The 23,053-nt window shown below is 48.8% G+C and overlaps 2 protein-coding genes and 1 long non-coding RNA gene across 3 annotated transcripts in view; 2 read left to right on the top strand and 1 right to left on the bottom strand.

The window, feature by feature from the left end:
* Positions 1-4: 4 nt before the first annotated feature.
* Positions 5-6,816, top strand: LOC122179750. The gene is made up of 3 exons (XR_006178810.1): positions 5-1,420; positions 5,496-5,605; positions 6,281-6,816. It is a non-coding gene; the product is annotated as an uncharacterized LOC122179750 (long non-coding RNA).
* Positions 5,907-11,205, bottom strand: NOCT (nocturnin). The gene is made up of 3 exons (XM_042870819.1): positions 11,052-11,205; positions 8,738-9,007; positions 5,907-8,001 (listed from the first exon to the last, which is right to left on the bottom strand). The coding sequence occupies exons 1-3, from the start codon at positions 11,203-11,205 to the stop codon at positions 7,166-7,168; spliced, it is 1,260 nt and encodes a 419-aa protein (XP_042726753.1). The 3' UTR covers positions 5,907-7,165.
* Positions 11,206-11,627: 422 nt separating this feature from the next.
* Positions 11,628-23,053, top strand: part of SLC7A11 (solute carrier family 7 member 11) — a 288,216-nt gene continuing 276,790 nt past the window's right edge. The window contains exons 1-2 of the mRNA XM_042871066.1: positions 11,628-11,708; positions 20,611-20,731. The gene's annotated coding sequence lies outside the window, so the exon portion shown is untranslated. The remainder of the gene's footprint in view (positions 11,709-20,610; positions 20,732-23,053) is intronic.

Here is a 23,053-nt window from a genome sequence, read left to right as displayed (position 1 = left end):
GTGGAGAAGGAACGGTAGAGAGACTGAAAAGGGACCAAGCAGTTCACTACGCTGTCACAGCACACTAAGACCTGGAACACTAAAATTGAATTGTGTGAGAGGTTTGCCTTGGTTTTTGGTTTTTCAGGGAAGAGGAAAGTCTCATTTCTAGAAATGGCAAAGTTGATGAATCTTATATGCATACCAGCAATCACTACTGCGTGCCCGCAGTACTCAACTGGTGCTAAGTGAAAACCTCTGCTACTAGGTATTGTAGAATGTGAAATAAAGGAGATTGAAGAGCTTCTAAAAGAAGACAGAGACCTAGAGGGATTTTTGTATCATAGCTTAAGCAGATTTAAAATGAAAGCCTTAGACTGATTTTCAATTATCTTTCTTGAAATAAGCTAATGGCTTGTTTGTTTAAAGCTTTTTTATTAAAACAAATTTTTTTAAAAATCTTGTACCTAGCACAGTATTGTTATAGAATTACATGTAACATATTTTGTATGGTAGGTAAAGTCTGTCTAAATTTCTTAATTGTGGACAAAACAGCAGCAGGCCTCTGGCCTTCTGCTGTAACATGCCTGTGTCTCTCACTTAGCCTTGACATCTGTGCATACATTTCAGTTTCAGCTCTACTCTGTCACTTGAAAGGTCACACCCAGCATGAGCTTTCGTCAGGTAGTTCTAAACCTGTAAATTTTTTTTTTTTTAGTTGAAGTTAAGAGGGAAGTACCAGTGTTCAGAATGAACTATAATAGTTTGTATATTCAACATTTGAAGTATATTCTATTTTGTTGTACTCTTGTTTCAAAGTGTATTCAAGTAGGTTTTACTGAAATATAGAAATGAAATTTGTTTTGTCTGCCTTCTGTTTTTAACTTTTTCCTTTCAGCTGTTTGGTTCCTTTTCTGCTTACTTGAAATCATCTGGGCATTCAGCCTCACGTAGCTGGGATAGTGCGGTAACATGGAGCTCCCCAGCACTCTGACACTCCACATGGCTGGCGGCTCTCCCACACAGTGCGCCGAAATAGGTTTCGTTGAAGTATTTGAGAAGCTTGCAGTAGCTGACTTCTGACAGGGGTCTCGTTCTCTAAAGCTTTTTTGGCATGGTCAGCAATACTCAGTGTTCTTCCACTGTGGCTGATTGGACGAGTACTGGAGTGGAGTAACTCGAGTAGCTAGGAAGGTACTGCCCTGCAGTTCATAACTTTCTGTGTGCTCCCATTTGCTGTAAAGCAAAGAAAACTGGGTTTGCTGAAATGGCTCTGAGAACCAGTGTCTCGTGAAGCTCTGTGGACGACTTACAGCTCCTCCAGTAATTCTTTCATTTTCTAAGGCTGCACTGCAAAGTAAAAAGGGGCAAGTGAGCAGACTTCGCTACTGGAGTGTACTGATCTCTCTGAGTGTCTCATAAACGCAAGTAGAAAACACTGGTGAGTAGAAACTGACAAAGGAGAAATGTGTTGAACTGTTGCACTTTTTGATGCTGTTATCATTGACGTCTTCAACTGTTAATATTTTGGCTTCTACACAAGTCAATAATTTTAGGTAACCTTCTCTCCTCCCCCCCCCACTGAGGTAAGTATCTAAATAGGGTTTGTATTTATAGTCACCCATAAGGCGTGGGTGCAGGGTGAAGCTCGGGTGAGATTGCAATGCAAGACTTACGCCACAGTGACAGCCTGCGTATAAGAATGTGGCCTAAAACAGGTGTGTAGTAGCTCATCCTGTTCTCATGGGGATCCACAAGTGGTTCTACAGCTGTCACTACAGGAGCAGCCCATCAGCTTGCAGGTACCCAGGTGCCCAAGAGGAACTTCCAGTTGCTAGCAAGATGTCTTCACAGCAGGGACTCGGTAAATCTCAAAGTAATCAAAGCCTGAATGACCATTTATGTACTTCATGCCCAGACGAGCAGTTCAAACAGAAATCTGGAACTGAGGTCTTCATTGCTTATAAATGAGGCTGGTAGTAAACAGCTGCCCTGAAGTTTATTTTTTCACATTAACTTTTAAAGCTAAAAAACAAGCTACCCGCAGAGTCCTAGCAGTAAGCCTATTCTTGCCTTCAAATGGTGAGAAATGTGGGAATACTTCAATACAGCCAGGCTAGCATGTGGGGGCTTTGTGTTTCTTCTGAAGAGACTTGTTAGACACTCTAAGCAGGGAAGCAGAAATAAGAACAAAGGGATGAACAAAGCTGAAGCGGGGAAACAACTTGGGTGTAGAAGGCAGCAATCCCTTCCAGCAGTAGTTAGCCCAAAGAAGAAAAGGTTCTTAGAGATGAACTGTGCTTCCAGGTCTTGAAATGAGGGAGAAAGGCTCTTTCAAAGGGGGAAGTGAACGAGAAGGAAGAGGATTTGTGCTGCCAAGGAGGAAGTGGGTCAGAAGGCCATGGCCAAGGAAGGGGTAGACCAGAAGGCCAAGTGGGGAGGCTAGTCAATGGGAGTATGCTTATGGAAGTTTGTGAGGCAACTCTACTGTGTAAAGGAAGTGGAGCAGGGTGAAAAGAGGCAGGCAGTGCTTTGTGCTGTGTGGGTAAAATAGGCTGGAGACAACAAAGGCAAAAGCAGTAGCGTTTTCAAACCCACTTTTCTAAGTCTTGTCGGTGAGAAATGATTCTCTTAATGGCTGTTACTTGATCGTGTGTGAAGGGGAGATGCTGTATCTCACAGCATGAAATGTATATCGCTGGTGTATTTGTAGTTAAGACCTTTCCCACACCTGATTTAGATACAAAGTCAACTGAGGGCAGAGTACATTCCTGGAAATAGATAAGGATCTCCAGCTGACAACCTCCTCCTGTTAAGTTAGATCCAGGATTTCATCATGTAATGGCGAGAACAGAAGGAATGAAGGCACAGATCGCTGCTGCTTGCTAGACAAACAGCCCTCAGCCGTGCTTGCAGTTAGTGCCCACGCTCCAGCTGGTGATGGTCCTTTGGCTCTCTCCCCTGGCCACGCTGTGAGTGACAGCTGTGTACCAGCTGCCTCAGGACATGTAGTAGAGGTAGGCTGGGTGCTGCAAGAATCTCAAATCAGTATGAAGGTGCATTGTAATGAATCAGTATTTAGCAAGGCCTTCTCATTCACCTTTCCACATATGGCTCCATATGCCCCACTTGGTTAAACATTTAGCTGCTAGATGTAAATACAGGTGGCCTTTGTCACAAGGCAGGTGGGGACTTCAACATGTCTGCCTAGCTGCTGCTCTTCAGTGTTGCGTGGTTCCTCTGTGTTGACATGACCAGTTATTCTTCATCAGAAAAACGTGTCGCCTTGTTCACAAGCCATGCTTACAGGAGGCAATCTCTTGTAAAGGTTATCGTGGAGGTTTTCTGAGCTAAGAACAAGATTGCTGACTGTCACTGCAGTCATTGTGCAAGCTTGCTCTTTAACATTCTTCATTCTGACGCGAGTAATTGCCGTGTGGGCAAGAAATACTTGTACTGATGATGGTGAAGGACATGAAGTCAGGATGGAGGAGCTTTGGTCCGGTCTGTAACACCTGAAAGACAAAGGGTTGCTAACCAAAACGCTGAAGTTAGCATCCAGATACATTGTTAGACTTGCAGTTCCTTTAGAAGTCTGGTCCTGTGTAGCACTGCTGTCTTAAGACATCAGTAACTGGTGGCTCACGAAGAAGAGTCTAGGCTGAGCCCATCCTGGGCAAGTAGTAACTCCTGGGGATGCCATGAGTGGAATGAAAATGCAGTGTGCAGTGAGCACGCTTCACATAGAAGGCATTAAGGCATGGATTGTTATGGTACCACTGATACCGCATTATGTGTCATGATTATTTTTCAAATATCCTCTTGTAATATTGTAAATTATAGGGTGCAAAGGGTAATGCTGTGTGATCTACAGGGAAAACTAACGTGTGGCAGCTTGAAACATTTCTGCGTTGTGGCTAGAGAAGTTGAAAAAGGAATCTCATCCTGGAGAATTATTTTTGTTGCTCTCTCTTGAACTGATAAAGTCTATCTTTCTGTGCAAACCTGGCGAAAGGGTTTTTATTCTTCATCGAAACTTCTTTCTGGCATCTCAAGCTTAGCATTCAATTGCAGGGTTCTGTGCCTTGGCACAAGTGATCCGGGAAAAGTGTGGTGTGGGGAAGACTTGGCTCTTCTGGTCCTCTGCTAACTAATTTAGTGGACTTTTGGACTTGGCAAATCGTGTCTGAGGTGATGAAGGAGCAGTGAGCCAGAGGTGCTGAGGCAGGAAAGGGGAGCAGTGCATGAAGCCTCAGTTCTTACCCTGACTCGTCCAGTGGGGTCTTGGTTATGTGTGGAGACCATCCCAATCCATACAAGCTAAATTCAATGCTTGCCTTGGAGACACAGTGAGCTCTTTAAGTGGGAAAGATTCAAGTGACACTACTTACTTCTGATCTAATTGTTATCCGAGAGAGAGCATTCTAAAAAGCTTGCAGCAGCTTCTGCCTTTCAGCGAATGGAGTAAGTGGGTCACTTCTTCCCTCAGCTGGCCTGGGGGCGAGGGGAAACTGTCACTGCTAGAGCTAATGCAGCTCTTATTCAAGATGAGAGCAAGGGAGCTGCAGAGACTTGTCGCCTTGGTGTTCTTATAAGACACAAAATGAGCTCTGAAGACATTTTTATCCTGAGCGTTGTGCTGTTACACTGAAAAAATAAAAAAACCTCCTGCTTTTTCCTATGAAAAATATTTACCATACGGATTTTATAGAGGGCAGAAGCATTTCACTGCTGCAGGCCTCACAGTTGCTGAATAAAACAAAAGCAAGGGCAGTATTTCATTTGAGCTTTCTATAACATCATCTGCAAAAATACGTTTCATAGCAAGTACTGGAAAAAAAAGCTGAAGCTGGCTGGGAAGTTAGCAGCTCCTTGTTGAGCCTCGTCTGTCCTTTATTACAGTATAATGGAAGGCATTTACTGTTCTAGGAGGCATGTGTGATTTTAACATTCCTCCCCCCACACAACTCTCCCTTCAAAATTGCCCTGTAAGGACATGAAGCAGTGGACACTCACTGCCACGTGTCCAGGGCAAAATGAGCGTCACAGCCCTTTTCTCTTTAGAAAAGCTCTACAGTGATGGCAGCATCGCAGAACTCATGCTGCCTGCTCCCACTTATCATCTTCTCATGGGAGAGTTAAGATGAAAGCCAGGGTCTCTATCCTGGGCACTGTGAAGCAGTGCCACGCATATGAACGCTTGGATACCATTCAGAAAATGGAGCTACTCACGCAAAAGCAAAATGGAAATCAGAGCTTTTTCTTTTTTATGCTTTTGCTCTGTTTAAAGACGGCTCTGCGTTATCTGATTAATAATAATGTTTGCTTATCTTTGCCTTACTATTGCAAGTGTAGCTTCTTCCAGAAACTAACAGAAGAGGATGAATATAAACCCCAGCTCTCTGGTGTGACTTCTGTGGTAGATGCCTATTAGCAGTGCTGTTTAATACATCCATGCTGTAGTGTAATTCATGGGCTGTGGAAAGCACGTACCTGTATTATTTCTTGCCCTTCAGGTGTTTCATAAGCAACAACCGGAGCTGCCTGTTGTGAGGAGCCAGCCCTGCTAGGCATCATTAGTGGCTCCTCAGGGAGGAACACGTGCAGCCTGGGGTGCAGTCCTGAGGTGAGTGCTGGCACTGTTCGTAGCTTCAGACAGCTGATGGGAAGAGAAATACTTAGGGTAATTTAAGGCCTAGGCTTCATTACTAGCTAGGGGAGAAGGCAGCTTAACTTCTCCAGAAGTGTAACCCCTCTCCCTACAGATTTGCTGTGAAATGTAGGCATGCAAGTTTGAGAAACACCACTTGCTATGAAAGTGGCTGTGACAATTAGTAAGGTTAGGACTGTGGACCAGGAGGAAGGTCTGGAAGCGATAGTATCATCCACTTACACTAACGAAATGTAAAAGATGGCAGTACAGGATATTTTCTTTTCCAAAGGACTTTTATTATTAAACAACTGGAACATTTACAAGTTACAGTGGGCCTTCTGCAGTATGGAAATACTGCTTTATTTGCTTTGCCGAGTCTCCAAACTATCTACATGTCAGACCAACTCCAATTATTGGTTTTCTCCTTTCCCTTCCCCACGTCCTGGCACAGTGGCACGTATACAATCCACATATTCAATACCCATGTCACACACAACAGCTACCACCCTACCCCACCTCTGTCATGGCCTATGATCTGGGCCACAGAAAGAGGACCTGTAAGTGCTCCTGAGTGCTGCTGCTGTGCAATTTCAAGTCAGGTACAGGATTACCAGCTTCTCACAATAAATAAAATTTGTTTTCTAACAGGTTCCAGTGTAGATCTAGGTTCTGAAGATAAATAAAAGGAAGTCTTTCAAAATGAAGATTGGCCTTTTACTGAAACTGCAAGATGGACAAGGATATCAATTTAAACCATTTATAAAGGTAATACTTGAAGCAGACAAGAAAACACTCCTTGTTAGGTGTGTATTCTGGAGGGAAGCACAGCATGTTCACCTACAGAGCATCTGTGTGATGGACTCATGCGCATTCGTTGGAAAAGTGAGGATGTCACTACAGGATGTGCTGCAGTTAGCCCCTGTTTCCTCATTCGCTGGAGGGGGCCTTGCTTACACTGTGCTGTTACCCCTTCAATTTCAATATAGTCTTCCTCTTAAGTCGTGTGGAAATAAGAAGGCTACGCCAATATGATGTTAGATTTGTTCATGTCTACACCTTGTTTAGCTTCCTTCATCTGCAACAGAAAAGGACTTAACAGAATCTGAGAAGTCAAGCTTTGTTCCCTTTGGTACCGGCACAAGCTTAACATCAAATAAACAAAATTAGCATGCTGCCAGGGCAAACTGTTTTACATACGCACATTTAACTTTAAATACTCAGGCCTCCGCATTCATTAGAGGATTATACTCTTAGCACAGGGGTTAGTGAAAGGATAAAGCTCATTTCCCTTCCAGTTTTCAAATCTGAGTACAGAAAGACCATCATTACAAGAACACTGACTCCATTCTTCCTCCTTCAGAGGCCATGGATGAATGAGCTCTGAAGGGTAAGTGTAATTCCAAACAAGTGCCTAAAAGAATGTTTAGTCAACGGTACTTCCTCATCCTTAATAGCTTCTAGCCTCAGAAGTTTTCAGTAACACAAAACAACGGTGAATTAACATATGGCAATATCGGGTGGCATTCCAACCAATTATAACAGTCTGTCAGGGTCTTGGTTAAAACTAAAGTCACACACCAACGACAGGTGATCTGAAGGGTAATTGAATGAGGGCAGCCTGTTGGGCCCAATTTGCTCTTCAGTCAGCAAGCCTAGGGCTGAGTTCACATTCAAGGCATGCTGGGAATACCAGATATAATCCAGTGTATGCCGGCACTCTCCTGAGGGCCGAATCTTCCAGGTGGTGTACGGGGGCTCTGACTGCCCGTCGGGGCTCAGCAGCTTGTACGCGCTGTTTAAGTTGAGGCTGGAGTTGGAGAATTCTCTGTAGACCTCCTCGGTCGGCTCCGCATTGAAGTCTCCGCAGATGATCAGAGGGATCTTTGCACCCTGGGTGATGCTCTTCAGGTTCTGGAGCAGGTCGCAGCCCTGCGCAGAGCGGAACCTCTCCCAGCCAGTACGAGCCTTCAGGTGGGTGACGGCGATGCAGAACAGTCTTCCAGTTTCACTGCACTTCAGTGTCTGAGCTATGGCTACTTGGTTGGTCTTCAGTTTCATGGCGGTGAGCCGGATGTTTGCGCTGTTGATGAGCTCGAAGCGTTCTTTGAGGAAAAACAAGGCACAGCCGTCCGGCCCGTTGTTCTGCTCCACATCCAGGCACGGCGACCACGGCTTCGGGAAGAAAGTGCACTGATAGCCCAGTCGGCTCAGGAGTGGCTCGAAGGTGTCAAAGTAGTGGTCGACTTCTTGCAGGCACAAGATATCCGGCTTGTAGGCAAGGATTTCCTCCAGGATGAGGCACTTCCTCTCCTCCCATTTCAGAGCTTCCATGGGGCACTGGACGAAGTTGTCTTTGCCTTCTCCAAGAGCTGAAATGAGTGGTGTGAAAGAAGGAAGTTAGCAGTGGCAAAAGTAACTCAGATTAGAGACTTCTTCCCCTTCTTCTCAAAGGTCACCACACTGTCTTCCACCTGTGGCTGCCACAGCTTACCTGAGACAAAATGCAGCACTGCAGGGGTTACTTAAGTAGAGAATAGAAGGGTAGTTCTTACGCACAGGATTGCCCTCTCCCACCCCAAAGGTGAGGCTGTTGCATAATTCAACTCACAGTCCTGACTTCAGGGCTCTGAGAAAAATCAATAGCGATTATTTGGAAGAACTAAGAATTCCTGTAACCCACCTGAATCCCCAAACAGTTCAGCAATGCACCAATTACACCTGAATCCCCAAATAGTTCAGCGATGCACCAATTAGAAAACAGAAGAGCTTTACAAAGAATCTTACAGAGATGGGTCTCTGTTCTGGGAGCTGACAACTAAAAGTGACAGGCATGTCTTTTTTGGACACAGCATGTTCTAAGACAGGCATTCAGAGCAACTTCTGGATTCAGAGATGGCAGAAGAGGGAGACCTTTTTTCTTTCCTTCTGAACGGAAAACAAGTTGCCGTTTCAGGTGCTTAAAATTTCCCCCTATCAGCTGGGCCTCGCATCATTCATCTCTCTCCCTTAATCCTGTCAGCCCCAGACTTGTCTACCTGCACAGACACACCTGCATTTTAAACTACTTGCTGCATTTGGCCTTCAGGTTCCAACTCGAGCTCCTACCTTGGGCGAGGATGTTCCACTGCATGACCCGGATGGGGCGGTGGTTACTGGCTGTGTTTTTCTTCAGGTCCACAAAGTTCCTCTGGAAGCGAGGTGGTCGTTTTTGCAGAACGAGCTGGCATTCCTCCAGCAGGTCCTTGGGGTCTATGGGCTCCAGCTGAGCTGAGTCAGGCTGCTCCAGGCAGTCCTGGTGCTGGGACACGGCACTGCTGCTCAGCGTCTTGGCGAGCGCGCTGTAGAGCCGGCTGGTGCTGTTTCCCATGGAACAAGCTGCAGAGGGAAATCTGGCATGAGCGATGTTCATATGCCTTATACACAATCTCGTTACGCATGAGTAACGTGGGGTTTGTGCAGGAACTTGCTCCCAAGACAAAACAGAGGTGCAGAGATAGGGATTAGCTCTGCTCACGGTCCCGTCTCGTTTTGCTTGTTACCGGGTGCCGCAACTGCTGTAGCATGCAAACCCTCTCGGTTAAGACAGTTTGCAGGCATCCCTTAAGGGGAGAAAGGAGGCTTTCATTCAGAAGGAGGGCTATGATTAACTTCTGCACGCTTTGTGGAAAGCAAAACAAAGTGTACTTTTCCCCTCCTCACCGAGGAGAGCCCAGCAGGTAAACAGACGCTGCCTGCTCCCTGTTCCATGCACAGCGTTAACGAAGGCAACGAGCTGCACAGCCCAGTGCCCTGTTCCCAGTGTGGATGACTGAAGGCCCATGGAGCAGCAGTTAGCTGACTCTCTGCTTCAGGTTAATATTTGATAGCAACGTCCTTCTAGGATTTTATTCCCCCTTACAGCAGCAACTTTCCCTGAGTGTTTCAGCAAGCTCACAGCTTGGGGTGGGGAGAGGAGACACAGTTCACAGCACTGCTTTCTGTGTGGGCTGGTGACAGGCATGTGGCAGGGCCAGGCCTGGCGGGAGGCGAAGAAGCAGGACAGGAGCCTGAGCAGCTCAGGGAATGAGGGGAGGCAGATAAATGAGCAGGAGACTCATGGACTTGTAAAACAGGTGCTTTTAAATGTGCTAAAAAAAAAATACTTAGGTGTTCCAGATGTGTAAGCTAATGGAATAGTGCCTCTACTATGCTCAGTTAGGGGTTGCTTAGCGCTGCTTGAAGGCAGTAAGTTAGGAAGAGAAATTGGACATAGGAAATCCTCCATCCTCACCCCATCTCCATCCCTAGTGAGGTACCAGGAGCTCACCAGGTTAAGAGGTGAGCTTCTAAGGGACTGCTTACAGCACTTCAATTCCAGAGATTTGGTCAGTTCAAACTATTGTCCAGAAGCCGAGCACAAGCAGAAGAGATACCACTTAATGGCCAGGGAACGGGGCACAGCCATGAAGCCCCTGAGCAGGACCCCAACGCTGCTGTGTGGGGAAGGGGAGCGCACCAGGAAACACTCTCTCGAGGTTGTCCTTGAGCAGCAGGGGTTGAGCACAGACAGCTTCCACGCTGTGATGTTGCAATGGGAAATGCCAGCTCAGCACCGCCTGCAGTTACTCAGTGAGTGCGTAGAAGAGGAAGGAAGAAAAAGGGACAAGAGGGCACCTTCTCAGCCGAGGTGTGGTCTCAGCCTTTCGAAGAACACAGCACAAAGTCCAAGGCTTTTTCTGTCACCTAATGACAGGACCGTGTTCTTTATTGTGAAGGCTCTGCTTCGTAGCCAAGGGCCGCGGGACAGCTGTCCTAGTGAAGCAGAAAGCACTGCCATACCTCCCGCCCCAACCCCAGTGCTCGCTGTCCTGGTGTGACACACTGGCTGCCCGCTGTCCCACTATGCGTGCAGCCCTTGCTGCCGCTTGCCGTTCAAGCCTTGATTTTGGCAGCGTGCGGGAACGGCACGGTGGGACTCGGCGCCAGCCACAGCCAGAGCTGAAACCTTGCCCGAGTGACACTTTACAGGCCCGGTCAGGCGACGGCTTTAGCGTCGGGCTCTGACCTCGTGTCAGGACACGGGGCCTGCCAGGGGAGCGACCTCGGGCAGCTTTCGCACCCGGGGCCGCGAGGCCGGGCTCTCGCGTTTCGAGCGCGGCACGGCCACCGGCACGCACGGGACCTCGACCGCCACCCGCGCTCGACCGCAGCCGGCCGCGCCGTGCCCAGCGCCCCGCCTCGGCGCGTCACACCGGTGCGCAGCACGGCTCTGACAGCGGAGCTCCTAGAGCACCGGAGAGCCGGAACCAACCAACGGGGGGCTCGGCTCCGCCCAGCGCCGCCACTCGGGGACTAGGGCAGACCCGGGCCGCGCCCCCACGCCCCTCGGTCCCGGCCGGCCGCAAGAGATCCCTCTCCCCCCACCTCTCCCTGCACCCACCTGCGGGGGGCGGCGCGGCCCCCGCTGCAGCCCACAGGGCTGCGGGACCGAGGGCCGGCGGACGGCGAGGCCGCAGGGGGGGCGAGGCGGCGGCGGGCGCGCGGCGAAAGGCGGGCAGCGCCGAGCAGAGGCAGCGCGCGGGACCCTGGTACATGCTACCGGCGGGGCGGCTACAGCAGCAGCTCCGCGCCCGCCCCGCGGCGGCGCTTTTACGGGCGGCGGCGACGGAGCGTCCGGCACCTACCAGCTCCGCCTGGCGGGGGAGCGCCGCGCGGGCCAGCCCCACGTTCCCCGCCGAGCTCGGGGCTCGGACCGCCGGTGGGATCTCCCCGGTAGCGTTCCGGGACTCTCGATGCCGCGGACGTGGCCGCGTGGCGCGGGGTCGCCCCGTGCCGATCGCCTCGTTCCCCCCGCGCGGCTGCGAAGTGGGCTCGCCCGGTGGAGGCGTCGCCGCGGAACCCGCCGTGACGGCAGCGGCAACGCGTGACGTCCGAGCGCGGGGGGCGGTGCTGCCCACGTATTAGGCGTGGCGCTGCGAGGCGGCGTGCGGAGTGAGGGGTTGTGCGCTTGTTTGGCGCTGCGCTTGACTGAGAGCGACCGCGTGCCGGTTCGCCTCCGTAACGCTTACACTGCGCCGTGAGCGTGTAAGTGTTAGAGGTATGAAGTTAGCATTCCGCCGGCTTTTTTGTTTCCCTGTAGCCTATCCTCTGTCTCCTTTCCCTGAAGGGCGGATGCTCTCTGAACACGAAGCTGTTTTCCCCACCGACTGCTTTGCGCTAGAGCCGGGCGGGCTGTGCTCCCAGGTGCGAACATGTGCTTTGGCTGCTGTGTTGTAGAGTGACGCGGCTCGCTGGCCAGGAATGGGAAATACGAGTTCTCCTGGAAATGCACAGAGTGTGCTGTTCATTTAGGGTACGTGTGACTCAGCTTCCCAAAACATCTCGCGTCTCTTCCTCTTGGTTGCCGTGGGGTGCCTGGCTCTATTTCTGCAGCCCCAGGGATTCCCGTGCTGTCTGCAGCCTGTATCCTGAGAGAAAGCAGTAGGATTCTCACAGTTTAGGTCGTTGAGCAGCACTTAGGCATTGGCTTCTGGGCACCTGCGGGACTTTGGGTGTGGTTTTGGGAGGCCTGCAGGCAGGCTGGGGGCTATTTGGGCACGGCAGGGCTGTTGTGTTGTGCTGACCTGATGAAATTCCACTACGTGCCAGTTTTTGGAGAGGCAGTAAGGTTGGAGTGGCCCATGGGGAAGGCAGTAGAATGGGTGCTGTGACAGGGCCAGGTTTTGTTTGTGGCCAGTGCTTTCCCTTGCAGGATAGCAGTGGTGGAGGTGCTGGCCCTGCAGTATGCAGGGCTCACGGTGGCCACACGCTCAATGGCACACAGAGATATAGGGCTGGGGTTGCCCCAGGCAAGGAGAGCATCTTGGGGATGACGGTTTCATGCACTTCCATAAGCATTTGTGGAAGCCCTCCTGTAAATGGTGAGCAAGGTATTTATGTACTGAGTAACACTGCTGCCTGGCTCCCCTTGAGAAGCAAGGTGCTGACCGGGGCCTGCCACAGCTGAGGTGGGAAGGCCAGGAGGGATCCAGAGCCTCGGTAGAAATAACCTCCAGAGTGCTAACGTTCCAACTGGGGAATAACCTCGGCTTTTCACGCTTTATTCCCTCAGTTTCACGGTGCCCTGGTGTCTTGGTGACCGACCTCTCCAGTGGTTGGGTTCCAGCTGGCACGTTCCTCACAGAGGTGGTGTTGGCAGCTGGGCAGCTCTGGACTTTCCCCGAGGGAGTGCTGGTCCATGTGCGGTGATTGGGCTGCCTCAGAGGCAGGGCTGCTGCCGCTCCCACATCCGTCCCACTGTCTGTGTGCCTGCTCAGAGTGCAGCCCATCCAGTGCCACCTGTCCCTGTGGTTATGTAAGTGCTTGGTGCCAGCTTGTGCCTGCTGAGTGCCAGGGGTGAATGTTCAATTCCCGCCACACTTGACTTGTGCCAAGCCCAGGGTGTGCAAAAGCCTCTCTGCTTGGAATGAAGTGTGTATGCCACAAACGGTTGTATTTATAGCAGATTCCTCTGAGGTGCCTATCTGTGTTGCATCAAACACAGAATGGCAGGCTCTCAGTTGTAGGGCAGATTTGCAAGGTGTAGAGAGCTCTCTCTGCGCTCCTGTTTCTTCTGTGTGAGTGACTCTCAGGGCTCATCCACTAGCTTTCTTCCCCATTTGTTTCCACCGAAGTAGTCTCTTATTAGCACATATGTGCTTGAGTTTGGGTGAGCCTGCTGACTTTTTTTTTGGTAGAGCAGCTGGGCTTTATGAGTTCATGATATTCTCATTGTTTTCTTTAAAAGGTATTCTGATTTTTCTTTTTTATTTCAGGGATATTATGATATTTGTATGGCCTCTTAGGAACAGGCTTTCATTAGCTGCGATTCCAGAAGGGAATTGACAGAGGAAGGCAAAGCTAGAAGCTGATCTTGATGTACCTGACTGTGAAGTGAAAACCAAATCCACCTGTTGGCACATGGGAATCCCTCTCCCACAATCCCACCGAAGTTTCCCAGCCAGAAGAGAAATGTGTGACACAGCAGCATTGGCTTTTTGGTATGAAGCAGTGATGCGCCCACTGCTGACAAAAAGTAGGTAGGAAAAGAGCTGTGTGATAGGTTCAGGGATGTGATTTATTTAAAATAGCATGTTAGGAGGTTGCAATACAGTGGACAGACCAGAAACAGCTTTGATCAGGTTATCCTTCTTAGGGAAACAGGGACTATGAAAGTCCTTTGACCACGGCCTTGGCATGATAGAATTATAGAATGGCCTGGGTTGAAAGGGACCACAATGATCTAGTTTGAACCCCCCTGCTATGTGCAGGGTTACCAACCACCAGACCAGGCTGCCCAGAGCCACATCCAGCCTGGCCTTGAATGCCTCCAGGGGTGGGGCATCCACAACCTCCTTGGGCAACCTGTTCCAGTGCGTCGCCACTCTCACTGTGGAAAAGCTTCCTCCTAACATCTAACCTAAACCTCCCTCATCTCTATTTAAAACCATTCCCCCTTGTCCTGTCACTATCTGCCCTCATAAACAGCCATTCCCTCTCCTGTTTATACACTCCCTTCAAATACAGGAAGGCCACAATGAGGTCTCCCCTGAGCCTTCACTTCTCTGAGCTAAACAAGCCCAGTTCCCTCAACCTTTCCTCACAGGAGAGGTGCTCCAGCCTCTGATCATCTTAGTGGTCCTTCTCTGGACCTGTTCCAAGAGTTCCACATCTTTCTTGTGCAGGGCGCCCTAGGCCTGGGTGCAGTATTCCAGATGGGTCTTCACTCCAGGTAAGACCTTGTTTAGGGCTCAATTTGAGGTGGGACAGCAGCCAGTGCCCTCAGGAGAGCAGTGAGCCCCAGGTACTTGAAGGTGGCACAGGGGCCCCCACAGGTGTGGGGGTTTTGGCTCCCGGGGGGCTTTTGCTGAAGTAATAGCCTTCATAGGGTATGTGGGATAGGGAGATGTGATGGAGGGACCCTCCTGTTTTGATCGCATGTGGAAATACCTTGTGGAAGGTTAAGCAGGGGTGCTCAGTGACCTGGTCTGGCAATGACGTGGCATGGAGCAAACCCGTGGACCAGAAAACATACTTTGTGAGCTTGGTGAAACTGGGGTAGTTGATCATTGCTGGCTTCGGGAAGTCTGATAGCGCGTCTTGTGGGGAGATCACCGCTCAGCACAGCCTCCTGCAGGGCTGTGTGGGGCCCAAGGGCGAGCACAGTCAGGGTTTTTTTCTGGTGAGGGGATTTTGTACTCAAGTCCAGGCTCCCACTGCCTGCTAGCACTTGGCCTTTGTGCTCACTGGGGTGGGTGTATGCAGGAATTAAAGCACATTCACAGCCACAGACCTGAACCCTATCCAGCTGCTGCTGGTTGGAGCAGCCAACCGTCACCTTGTCCCATAACCATCTGCAGTGGCAATTCTGGCTTTTCTGGCAAACACAGGAAATTGCAGTTCCACTGTACTTAGGCACTGTCACACCACTGTGAGATGCAGTGACTTCTCTCCTCTTAAAGGCAACTTCACCTATCACCTTAATTTGAATGTTCAAGAATGAACATAAAGGCCAGCTCCAATCCTTCAGTCCTAATTGTTAGCAGTTACACTGAGGTGAGAGGAAATGCATATGGAAAAAGCCACCTCTCCCTGGCTCTTACAAGATCTGTTTTTTTCTCACAGGTCCCTATACAGGCAGGCTTGCTGGGCCTGGTTGTGCACTGTGTCTTTGCTTGGACCATCGGGCTGGTCCCTATCGCACCAGGCTGCCCAGAGGGGCTTCCTGCAATCCCAGCATCCCTGTTGGATATGCAAGGCTCAAATTATAGCCATCACCCATGGATTTGAAAGTGGTCAGCCTTAGCATCCATCTCCATGCAGCTGCAAGGGTAGGCTAGCTTTGGCTCCATGGCTCTGTGTCTTACTTGTGTTGGGATCCCCAGGCTTGGACACTGGTGTCGTGAGGGCAGTGTAGAGGGGGGGACAATCCTCTCTCTCTCCCTGCTACTCGCTCCTCTTGATGCAGCCCTGAATACTGTTGGCCTTCTGGGTTGCATGAGCACACTTAGCCCTTTTATTCTGCTATGTCACGAGATTATGGGTGTAAGGGTGAAGGGTGCTGGCTGCATCTGTACCACCAGCTGTGCAGGGCATCTTCTCTGCCTGGTTATCTGCTGTTTCTTCTGGCCAAGTGTAGGTATGAGGCAGTTTTTACTGTCTGTATTTGCCTCCGTGCTTATGTTGTCTTATCTGCAAAGAGTAAACAGTGCTTGAGCAGCACAGTATCGTTCTTCCCTCTCTTTTTCCTCTAGATTTTTAATCAGTTCCAGGGATGCTGCCACCAGCTAGTTATGGCAGTAATAAACTGTGCTTTAGGCAGACTGGATAACAAGGCAAACCTGGCTTCTGCTGCTTTTTATTTACATTTTGGTGTGAATTCAGTGTTGCAGATGTCCTCTCAGTTATAGAATTTGCTTCCTTCAAGATTTTAACTTGGAACGGAATGTTGAGAGCTGTGCTTTGGGAATACTGCTTCTTTTCAGATTGACAGGCATTGCAGCTTATTAACACACTGCCCGTGCCAGACCTGCCTCTATTTCACTCTGTGGCCATTTTTTTCTCTTCCTTAAGGGATGACACATACACACCCTTGGACATTCTGCTGTTTTCTTGTGCTTTTGGAGCTCAATAATAGAAGTAGGAAGGGATGAGGTGCTCTCATCCAGCTCCTTGTAGTTGAATACTATGAAATTTGGGAATGGTCAGTGCTGGCACCTGTGGGTAGACCATGTGTGAATGGTGATGATGGGCTCCCTGGGAAGTACGATTGCCACAGCAGCCCCAAATTCCTCTTGGGGCTCTTCACAGGGTTCAATTAGACCCCAAGAAAAATGGGAAAAGCAGCTCCCTGTCAGATGATTATCAGTTAAAGCTTCTGAAAACGTGCCTGGATTGCCCATGGGTGAAAATACTGGGTGGCGAGGAAGCCAGCAGCCACAAGTGGAGATGGAGATCACTCTTCGTAAAACAGTCAAAGGAAACTGAGCAATCCTTGTGTGGTTTGGAATGTACAATCAAAGGGAAAGCTGCCATTTTGACTGGAGGTGCAAAATTGCCTGGGTGTTTTTACTTTTTACGTGTCTGTGTAGAGCAGGGTTTCTCTGCTATTTGAAGAGAAGGAAAACACGGAAAGGAGAGGACATAGAGAGGAAGGAAAATCCGGCTTTTGTTACTGCTTAATATTCTGCTCGCCACATTAGCAAACAGCACTGTTTGTTCCAAAGCTGCTCTCCCATGTGTGCGAGGCCTCCCTGGGGATACAGCAAGGCACCGCTGCTGGCAGCTGGAGTCTGGCTGAGCTCCTGGCTCTTCTGCATCCTTCCTCCGTTCTCTCGGGATCCAATTTGTTTGCTGCCTGTTTAGCCACCTGAACTGCAAAATGGGACGCTTCGTTTTGTAGGGGATGGAGAAAGTTTGTAAACAGAAAGGCGTGCTGTTATCTCACTGGCAGTCTTCAGGAGATTTTGGAACTTTGCTCCCATCTAGGAGCCTTCTGCAGCCGTCCGCCCTTCTGCCCCCTCTGCCGATGAGTGAGTGAAGTTTTGGTGTGTCCTTCATGGCAGTGGCTCCTTAATACCCATCGAGATTTTGGCAGATCTCTCTGTCTCCTGGCGTTTCTCTGTTCTCTTATCTTGTTCACGAAACTGTATTATGTGAGACAAAAATCATTTGTTGGAGAGGAAGGGACATTGTACTCAATGGGATATTTACTGCATACTCGAGCTATAATCTATCCTCTGCAGTAATACAGAGTCCAGAATGAATGGGTATTTATTTATAATAATACAGCAGACAGTCCATAGGGAGGTGTCATCCTGTTTGTAATCAATCCCGGTGCGCTGCTCTGGCTGCAGCACAATAATGCTTTGCATTAAGTGATGAATTGGTTTAGTTGCCTTATTGCGGCTGTCATTTTTCTCCACCGAAGATGCATTGCCTCCATTATGCAACTCTTGTCGCTGAGCATCAAATATCCACTCTTGACTCTTGAAAGGCAGCCCTGGGGTGGTGTGTGGGGAGGGAGGAACGTGGCACCAGCACCGCTCCAATGGGCAGCGGTGGGTCCAGGTGGGCAGCTGGGCACTGCAGATTTGTTCTGCCAAAATGGATTGTTATTGAACTAACATTGTGCTCCTGGATTGATTTCAACTCTAAACCTGATGACAAGAGCGGATGTTTTACTGCCAGAGAAATAGACCATCCATGATATCGAATAAGAGAGATATATTTTAGAAGAGAAATTCTTGCTGTGCTGGGAAGAACAATAACAGAACTTCTATTAAAAGGACTGAATTTGGGTGCTGCAGAGATGCAATCAGTATTTCTGTGTCATGACTGTTACCATCGCTGCACATTGCTCAGCAGCTCATGAATGAGATGCCAGGAAAGTAATAGCCTGCTTTGTGAAAGACAGCATGGAAAATGCAGCTATGCAGGCTAAAGGCCATCCTGGCTGGAGCTGGCTGCTCTACCAGGCAAAGCTGCCTGCAGAGTGAGGGCCAGGCTTTGCCTCCCAGGGCAATCCAGGGTGGGTGAGGGTGCAGGGCTTGCCTGTTTTCCTTGGTCCGGCTTCCTTTTCCTCCCAGTCTTGGCCGAGCCCAAGACATCCCTGGTGCTGCCACAGGTGGGTGACCTGCCCAAGACTCTTGTCCAATGGATCTGGACATTAGGATGTCCTTCAGTGCAGGGTAGGCTGTGCTGCCCCTGTGTGTGTTGAGCTGTCCCTGGAGCCTCAAGGGCTTTGAAAGCTGAGAGGGCGGGGTGGGCAGACAAAACAGGTCTGCGTTTGGTCCTTTCTGCTCCCAAGGCAACTTCTCTGGGCAGTCTGCTCCAGGGCCTCATCACCTTTGTTTAGTTTAAACCATTTCTCCTCGTCCTGTCACTACTTACCCTTGTAAAAGGCCTCTCTCTATCATTCTCATACGCTAGGGAGGAAGGGACAGTTTTGAAAGAGGCTTGAGAATATCCGTGCATCTTTTTATACGCCTTGGAACTGCTTTTCCTTCTTTTGTGGAGCACTGAAGTCAGAAAAGCCCCACCTCGGTGCAGTTACCCCTCCCCAGCGGCAGAAGCCCGTTGCAGAGCAAAGATGACAAGAAGATGCCTTAGAATTATTCTTCTGAAGTTAGAGCTCCCACTGGGAGCTGAACTGGCAGCTAGCAGGTGTAGGGGATCAGTGGGCTGGCAGTGCCAGTCCGATGTTCAACTGCCTTGTATACCTCAGGCTCAGCTGTAGCTTCACTGGGCTTGGAATAAAGTGAAGGCAGGTGTGTGTGGTGGCTGTGGGTTCAGGTATCCTCTCTGTCCTCAGGTTGCTCCTGTATGCAGCTGCCCATTGCCTCAGCCTGGGCAAAGGCTTTCTAGGTGTTCCCAAGTTCCTGCGACTCCTCTGGATGTGATGGTATTATTTCTAAACACAGGTGATGCTGTCTGAGCATGCAGCTAGAAGCCAGGGTCCTATCTTACTGCTGTGTGATGTAAATTCCTAGTAAAGCAAATGAGATTTATATCCTGCAGTAAAGAAAACAGACCCCAAGATCTTTTTTTTTGTCCTTCTGATTCCAATAGCTCTAAGAAGACCAAGAGGGCCTTTGTTTTCACTTCTCTCTGAGCTCCTTTGACTTTGCTCAGGTGCTGCCATCCACTGACCTTTCTAGGAACTAGAATTGGGGCTGCACATCCTCGTGTGCATGTTTAAATATCTGAATGTGTGTGTCTGTGTTAGATCTATTTTTCCTCTGGCTACTGTATTAGCTCATTCAGCTACAGAGCTGATCTGCCAATAATTGTGTGCTGGCCAGAGCTGTAGTGAGGGTGAGAGGCTGTGCTATGAAGTGCCTTGATGACTGTGAGCACTCTGAGACCTATGTACTTCAAGGTTTTTGAATGGAACTGAGCTCGTGGCCCTTCTTCGTGCCAGTTTGCCTGTGGCTGAGCTCAGTGCCCAGTTAAGTGCTGGTAAATGTGTGCTCACTGAGGTCTGAAGGGCTGTTGACCATGTGTCTTAGCCACACAGTGCAGTAGGTGGGTACCTGCTGGTGACCGAGAGTTGAGAGGTCTAGGATGTCTCTCTCAGACCAGAAGTTGGGGATAATGCGGGGCAGCCTTCAAGGATGCTGCAGGCAGGATCCTTGATATGTTGGTCCTTCTTCCTTGACTCCGAGCACTGGAGAGGATGGCTGCCCATCAGACTGGCTTTTGCTGCTGGGATTTTCACCTTTGAACACTTGTTTTACGGTCTAACAGCACTCTTATAAATTCATAGAATGGCTTGTGTTGGAAAGGACCTTAAAGACCATCTAACTACAACCCCCTACTGTGGGCACGGCTGCCCCCCACCAGCTCAGGCTGCCCAGAGTCCCATCCAACCTGGCCTTGAGAACCTCCGGGAAGGGGCACCCGCAGCTTCTCTGGGCAGCTGTGCTACTGCCTCAGAACCCTCTGAGTAAATGATTTCCTCTTTAACGTCCAACCTAAATTTCCCCTCTTTTAGTTTAAATCTGTTCCCTGTTGTTTTACCACCATCAGACCGTGTAAAAAGTCAGTCTCCATCTTTTTTTAAGCTCCCTTTACCTGCAGAATAGCCTAGTCCTTCTCTGAAGCACGTTGCCGTGCCATTCTGGGAATTGCTAATGGCCAAGCTGTATTTTGAACAGAGATTTATGATCACCTTCCCAGTCAATTAAAATCCTGGATATTGCTAAGGCAGAATTCAATTAAGGTTAATTGGAGCTTCTGAAAACCACTTTTCCAAAGGGAAACAATGGTGGGATTGCAGATCCTAGAGGGTTTCTATTACTTTTAAATAACTTTCAGTTCTGTTCCTCCCCGATGCTGCTGTAATCTTCCCTCAAGCCCTACGCTCGTGCTATTATCAAGCAATTCAAATGTTGATTTTTTTTTTTCTGTCATAATTTATCATTTTGACTTATTTGTTCTTTATATGTCTTCTTCTAAAGGCAGGAAAAAAATCTACAGAAGCCTGGAAATGTTTTTGTATCAGTCCCAGTGGCCTGCCATGAAAGATATATAGGCACTTGTAAGAATTTGACAACGCTTCAGCAACAATTATCCAGACAGGTACAACAACAACTCCCTTTTCTTTTGCTGTTGAGAGGGATGCTAATGCTTTAATGAATTGTCAATAAAGATTAAAAAAGAATAAAATAAACAAAGGGTAGGGAAAACAGGTGCAAATGAAATTCCATTGAAATGCAGCTCAGGTTTACCGTTCTACCCTAAATTTTATTTTCTTGGCATCAGGGACTGTTGTGACAGTTCCTCGCACACTTGATTGAACCGGGAAAACACATGGGACTGTATCTTAGTCACAGCATGCAGAACGTGCAGCTCTCAGCTCTCAGAGCAATCTCTTGGAGGGATGAATAATCATTTCAGCCATTGCTTTTGTCAGAATTTGCAACCCATTGTTTACTGTGTGGGGACTAATAACCAAATGCCTGGGAGGAATTAAAGGAGAGGGAAGCAGCAGTGTAGAAAGAGAGAGCTGCTGCAGCTTGCGGGTCTACAGCCCCGTGGCCGTGCCTTTCTCACTTACTGGCTGGGGCATTTTGTTGAACTCTGCTCTCTGCTTTGGGAGTAGATTAACGCTTCTGACTGCCCTGCGCTCGGCCGTTTAAAGGGAAGCAGAACAACTGTCGACACAAGTATTTTTGTAGAGTTTCCCTCTCTTTGTGGGAGATAAAGGGAAGCAAAGCCACGGGCAATTATTGTGTAGAAGTTAAAGGGAAAAATTGCTTTGATAAGAAATGATTGTGTAATTATACGACTGCCAAAGGAGAGGAACATGTAGGTGGATGCACTCTCTGATGTGTGATTACTAATGAATTCTCTGTATCCCTTGTGGAAAAGAGCCACAACTGTAAAATTAAATAGTCGATGCTTCTCTGATGAAAGGATTCACAGGCACTGATGTCCTTTATCAAAATACAGCGAGCTTTGAAGGAAGAGCAGGAGCAGCAAGCCTCAGCTTCAAGTACAGCAATTGGAATGGAGGAGCTCGGCCCTAGTCTTTCTCTAGGAATTTTGTGTTCCGTGTTTTTTAGGGCAGAATCATTTTGTCTGGGGAAGTGCTGGGTAAGCTGTAACCAGGCAGTGGGCAGCAGCTGAAGCTGTGGCCAGTGCAATACAGCTGGTGGGCAGGAGATAGTAGGTTTAATGTCACGCTGGATATGCGTGGACTGACACGTATGGAGACTTCGGAAACATCTTTGCTTTGAAAGGTGAAAAGTGCCATATAACTACTCAGTGAAGCGTGCATCTGCTTGACAGTCCAGGGAGCGCTCGCATGCAACTCTCTGCCTGTCTCTCTTTTCTCCTTCCCCTTTTCCTTTTCTTTCCCTTTCCTTTCCCTCTTCTGACTCTCCATATAGATACAGACTCAAACATGACCTTTTGTAAGGTAGCCTCCTTTCATGAAGTTTACTCTTTTTGGTCTTGCAGTTCATGCAGCGTGTTATTTCAGGGAGAGCTGATAGTTCTGTGTAGGAATGTAGGTCCTGACATGGAAATGGGACTCTTGAAGACCTCCAGAAAGAGGCAAAGAGGGCACAAGGGCTGCTGGGGCACTACCTGCAACACTATGGCTTTGGTGCTCTCAAATGGGAAGACACCGTGAGCACAGAGATATCCCCTGGAAAATAAAGAGGGGAAAGTAGCATCAAAGCAGTGGATACTCATCCTTGGGCTGCTCAGTGCTAGGGGTGTCTCGTGCAGGAGACATCAGGAGGGTGGGGAGGGGTTGTCTGTGGTTCTCCTGCCCTGCTATGGTGAGGTGGATGTCTTTGGCCAGCAACACTGATGTTAGTGCCCGTGGCTGTATGTAGCTTGTTGTCGGCAGCATCCCTTGCGCCTCTGTGGTGGGACATGGTGTGGAAGACTATGAGGTTCCCTGGAGAATGGGGAGTAGCTGGATATTTTTATTTGCTAAAAATAGCTGAGAAGACCTTAATACAGAGCTCTAGCCATAAAATCAGAATTTGTTCTCCCAGCTCTTATCGTCTCAGGAAACAAATTTTGCTGCAAAGCTCTTCCTGGACCTTTTTAAAGCTGTAGCATTAAATACATTAAAGGCTACTTATTTTGAATTCAGGTAGAGCTGAGACATGTTACGACTCTATAACTAAAATGGAAAACCTAGTAAAAAAAAAAACAACAGCATTTTTGCTCAGACTGAATACGACTATTGCTGTTTAGGTAGATTATTCTCAAGAGAAGATTCATGGGCTGAAAATAGTCCATTGCTGTCCACAGGGACATTGTGAAGAAGATTTAAGAGGATCTAGGTGAGCCTGGTGTCCTTGGAAAAATAATGACAGGAAGGCTAGCTAGCCCAAGGCCATCGACAGCAATCTCCTCAAACGTTAAAAAAGTGCAAAGGGC

The sequence above is a fragment of the Lagopus leucura genome, unplaced genomic scaffold (assembly GCF_019238085.1).
Source record: "Lagopus leucura isolate 7727_CA_CO unplaced genomic scaffold, USGS_WTPT01 Super-Scaffold_100004, whole genome shotgun sequence".
Classification (NCBI taxonomy): domain Eukaryota; kingdom Metazoa; phylum Chordata; class Aves; order Galliformes; family Phasianidae; genus Lagopus; species Lagopus leucura.
This window is presented reverse-complemented; position numbering and strand designations above follow the sequence as displayed.

Bases quoted from the DNA above. Each gene is read 5' to 3' on its own strand.
- NOCT (XM_042870819.1), bottom strand. From the start codon at position 11,205: ATGTACCAGGGTCCCGCGCGCTGCCTCTGCTCGGCGCTGCCCGCCTTT. The intron at 9,008-11,051 runs GTGGGTGCAGGG...TTCCCTCTGCAG, and splicing joins GGCCGCGCCGCCCCCCGCAG to CTTGTTCCATGGGAAACAGC. The intron at 8,002-8,737 runs GTAGGAGCTCGA...CACTCATTTCAG, and splicing joins GTGGAACATCCTCGCCCAAG to CTCTTGGAGAAGGCAAAGAC.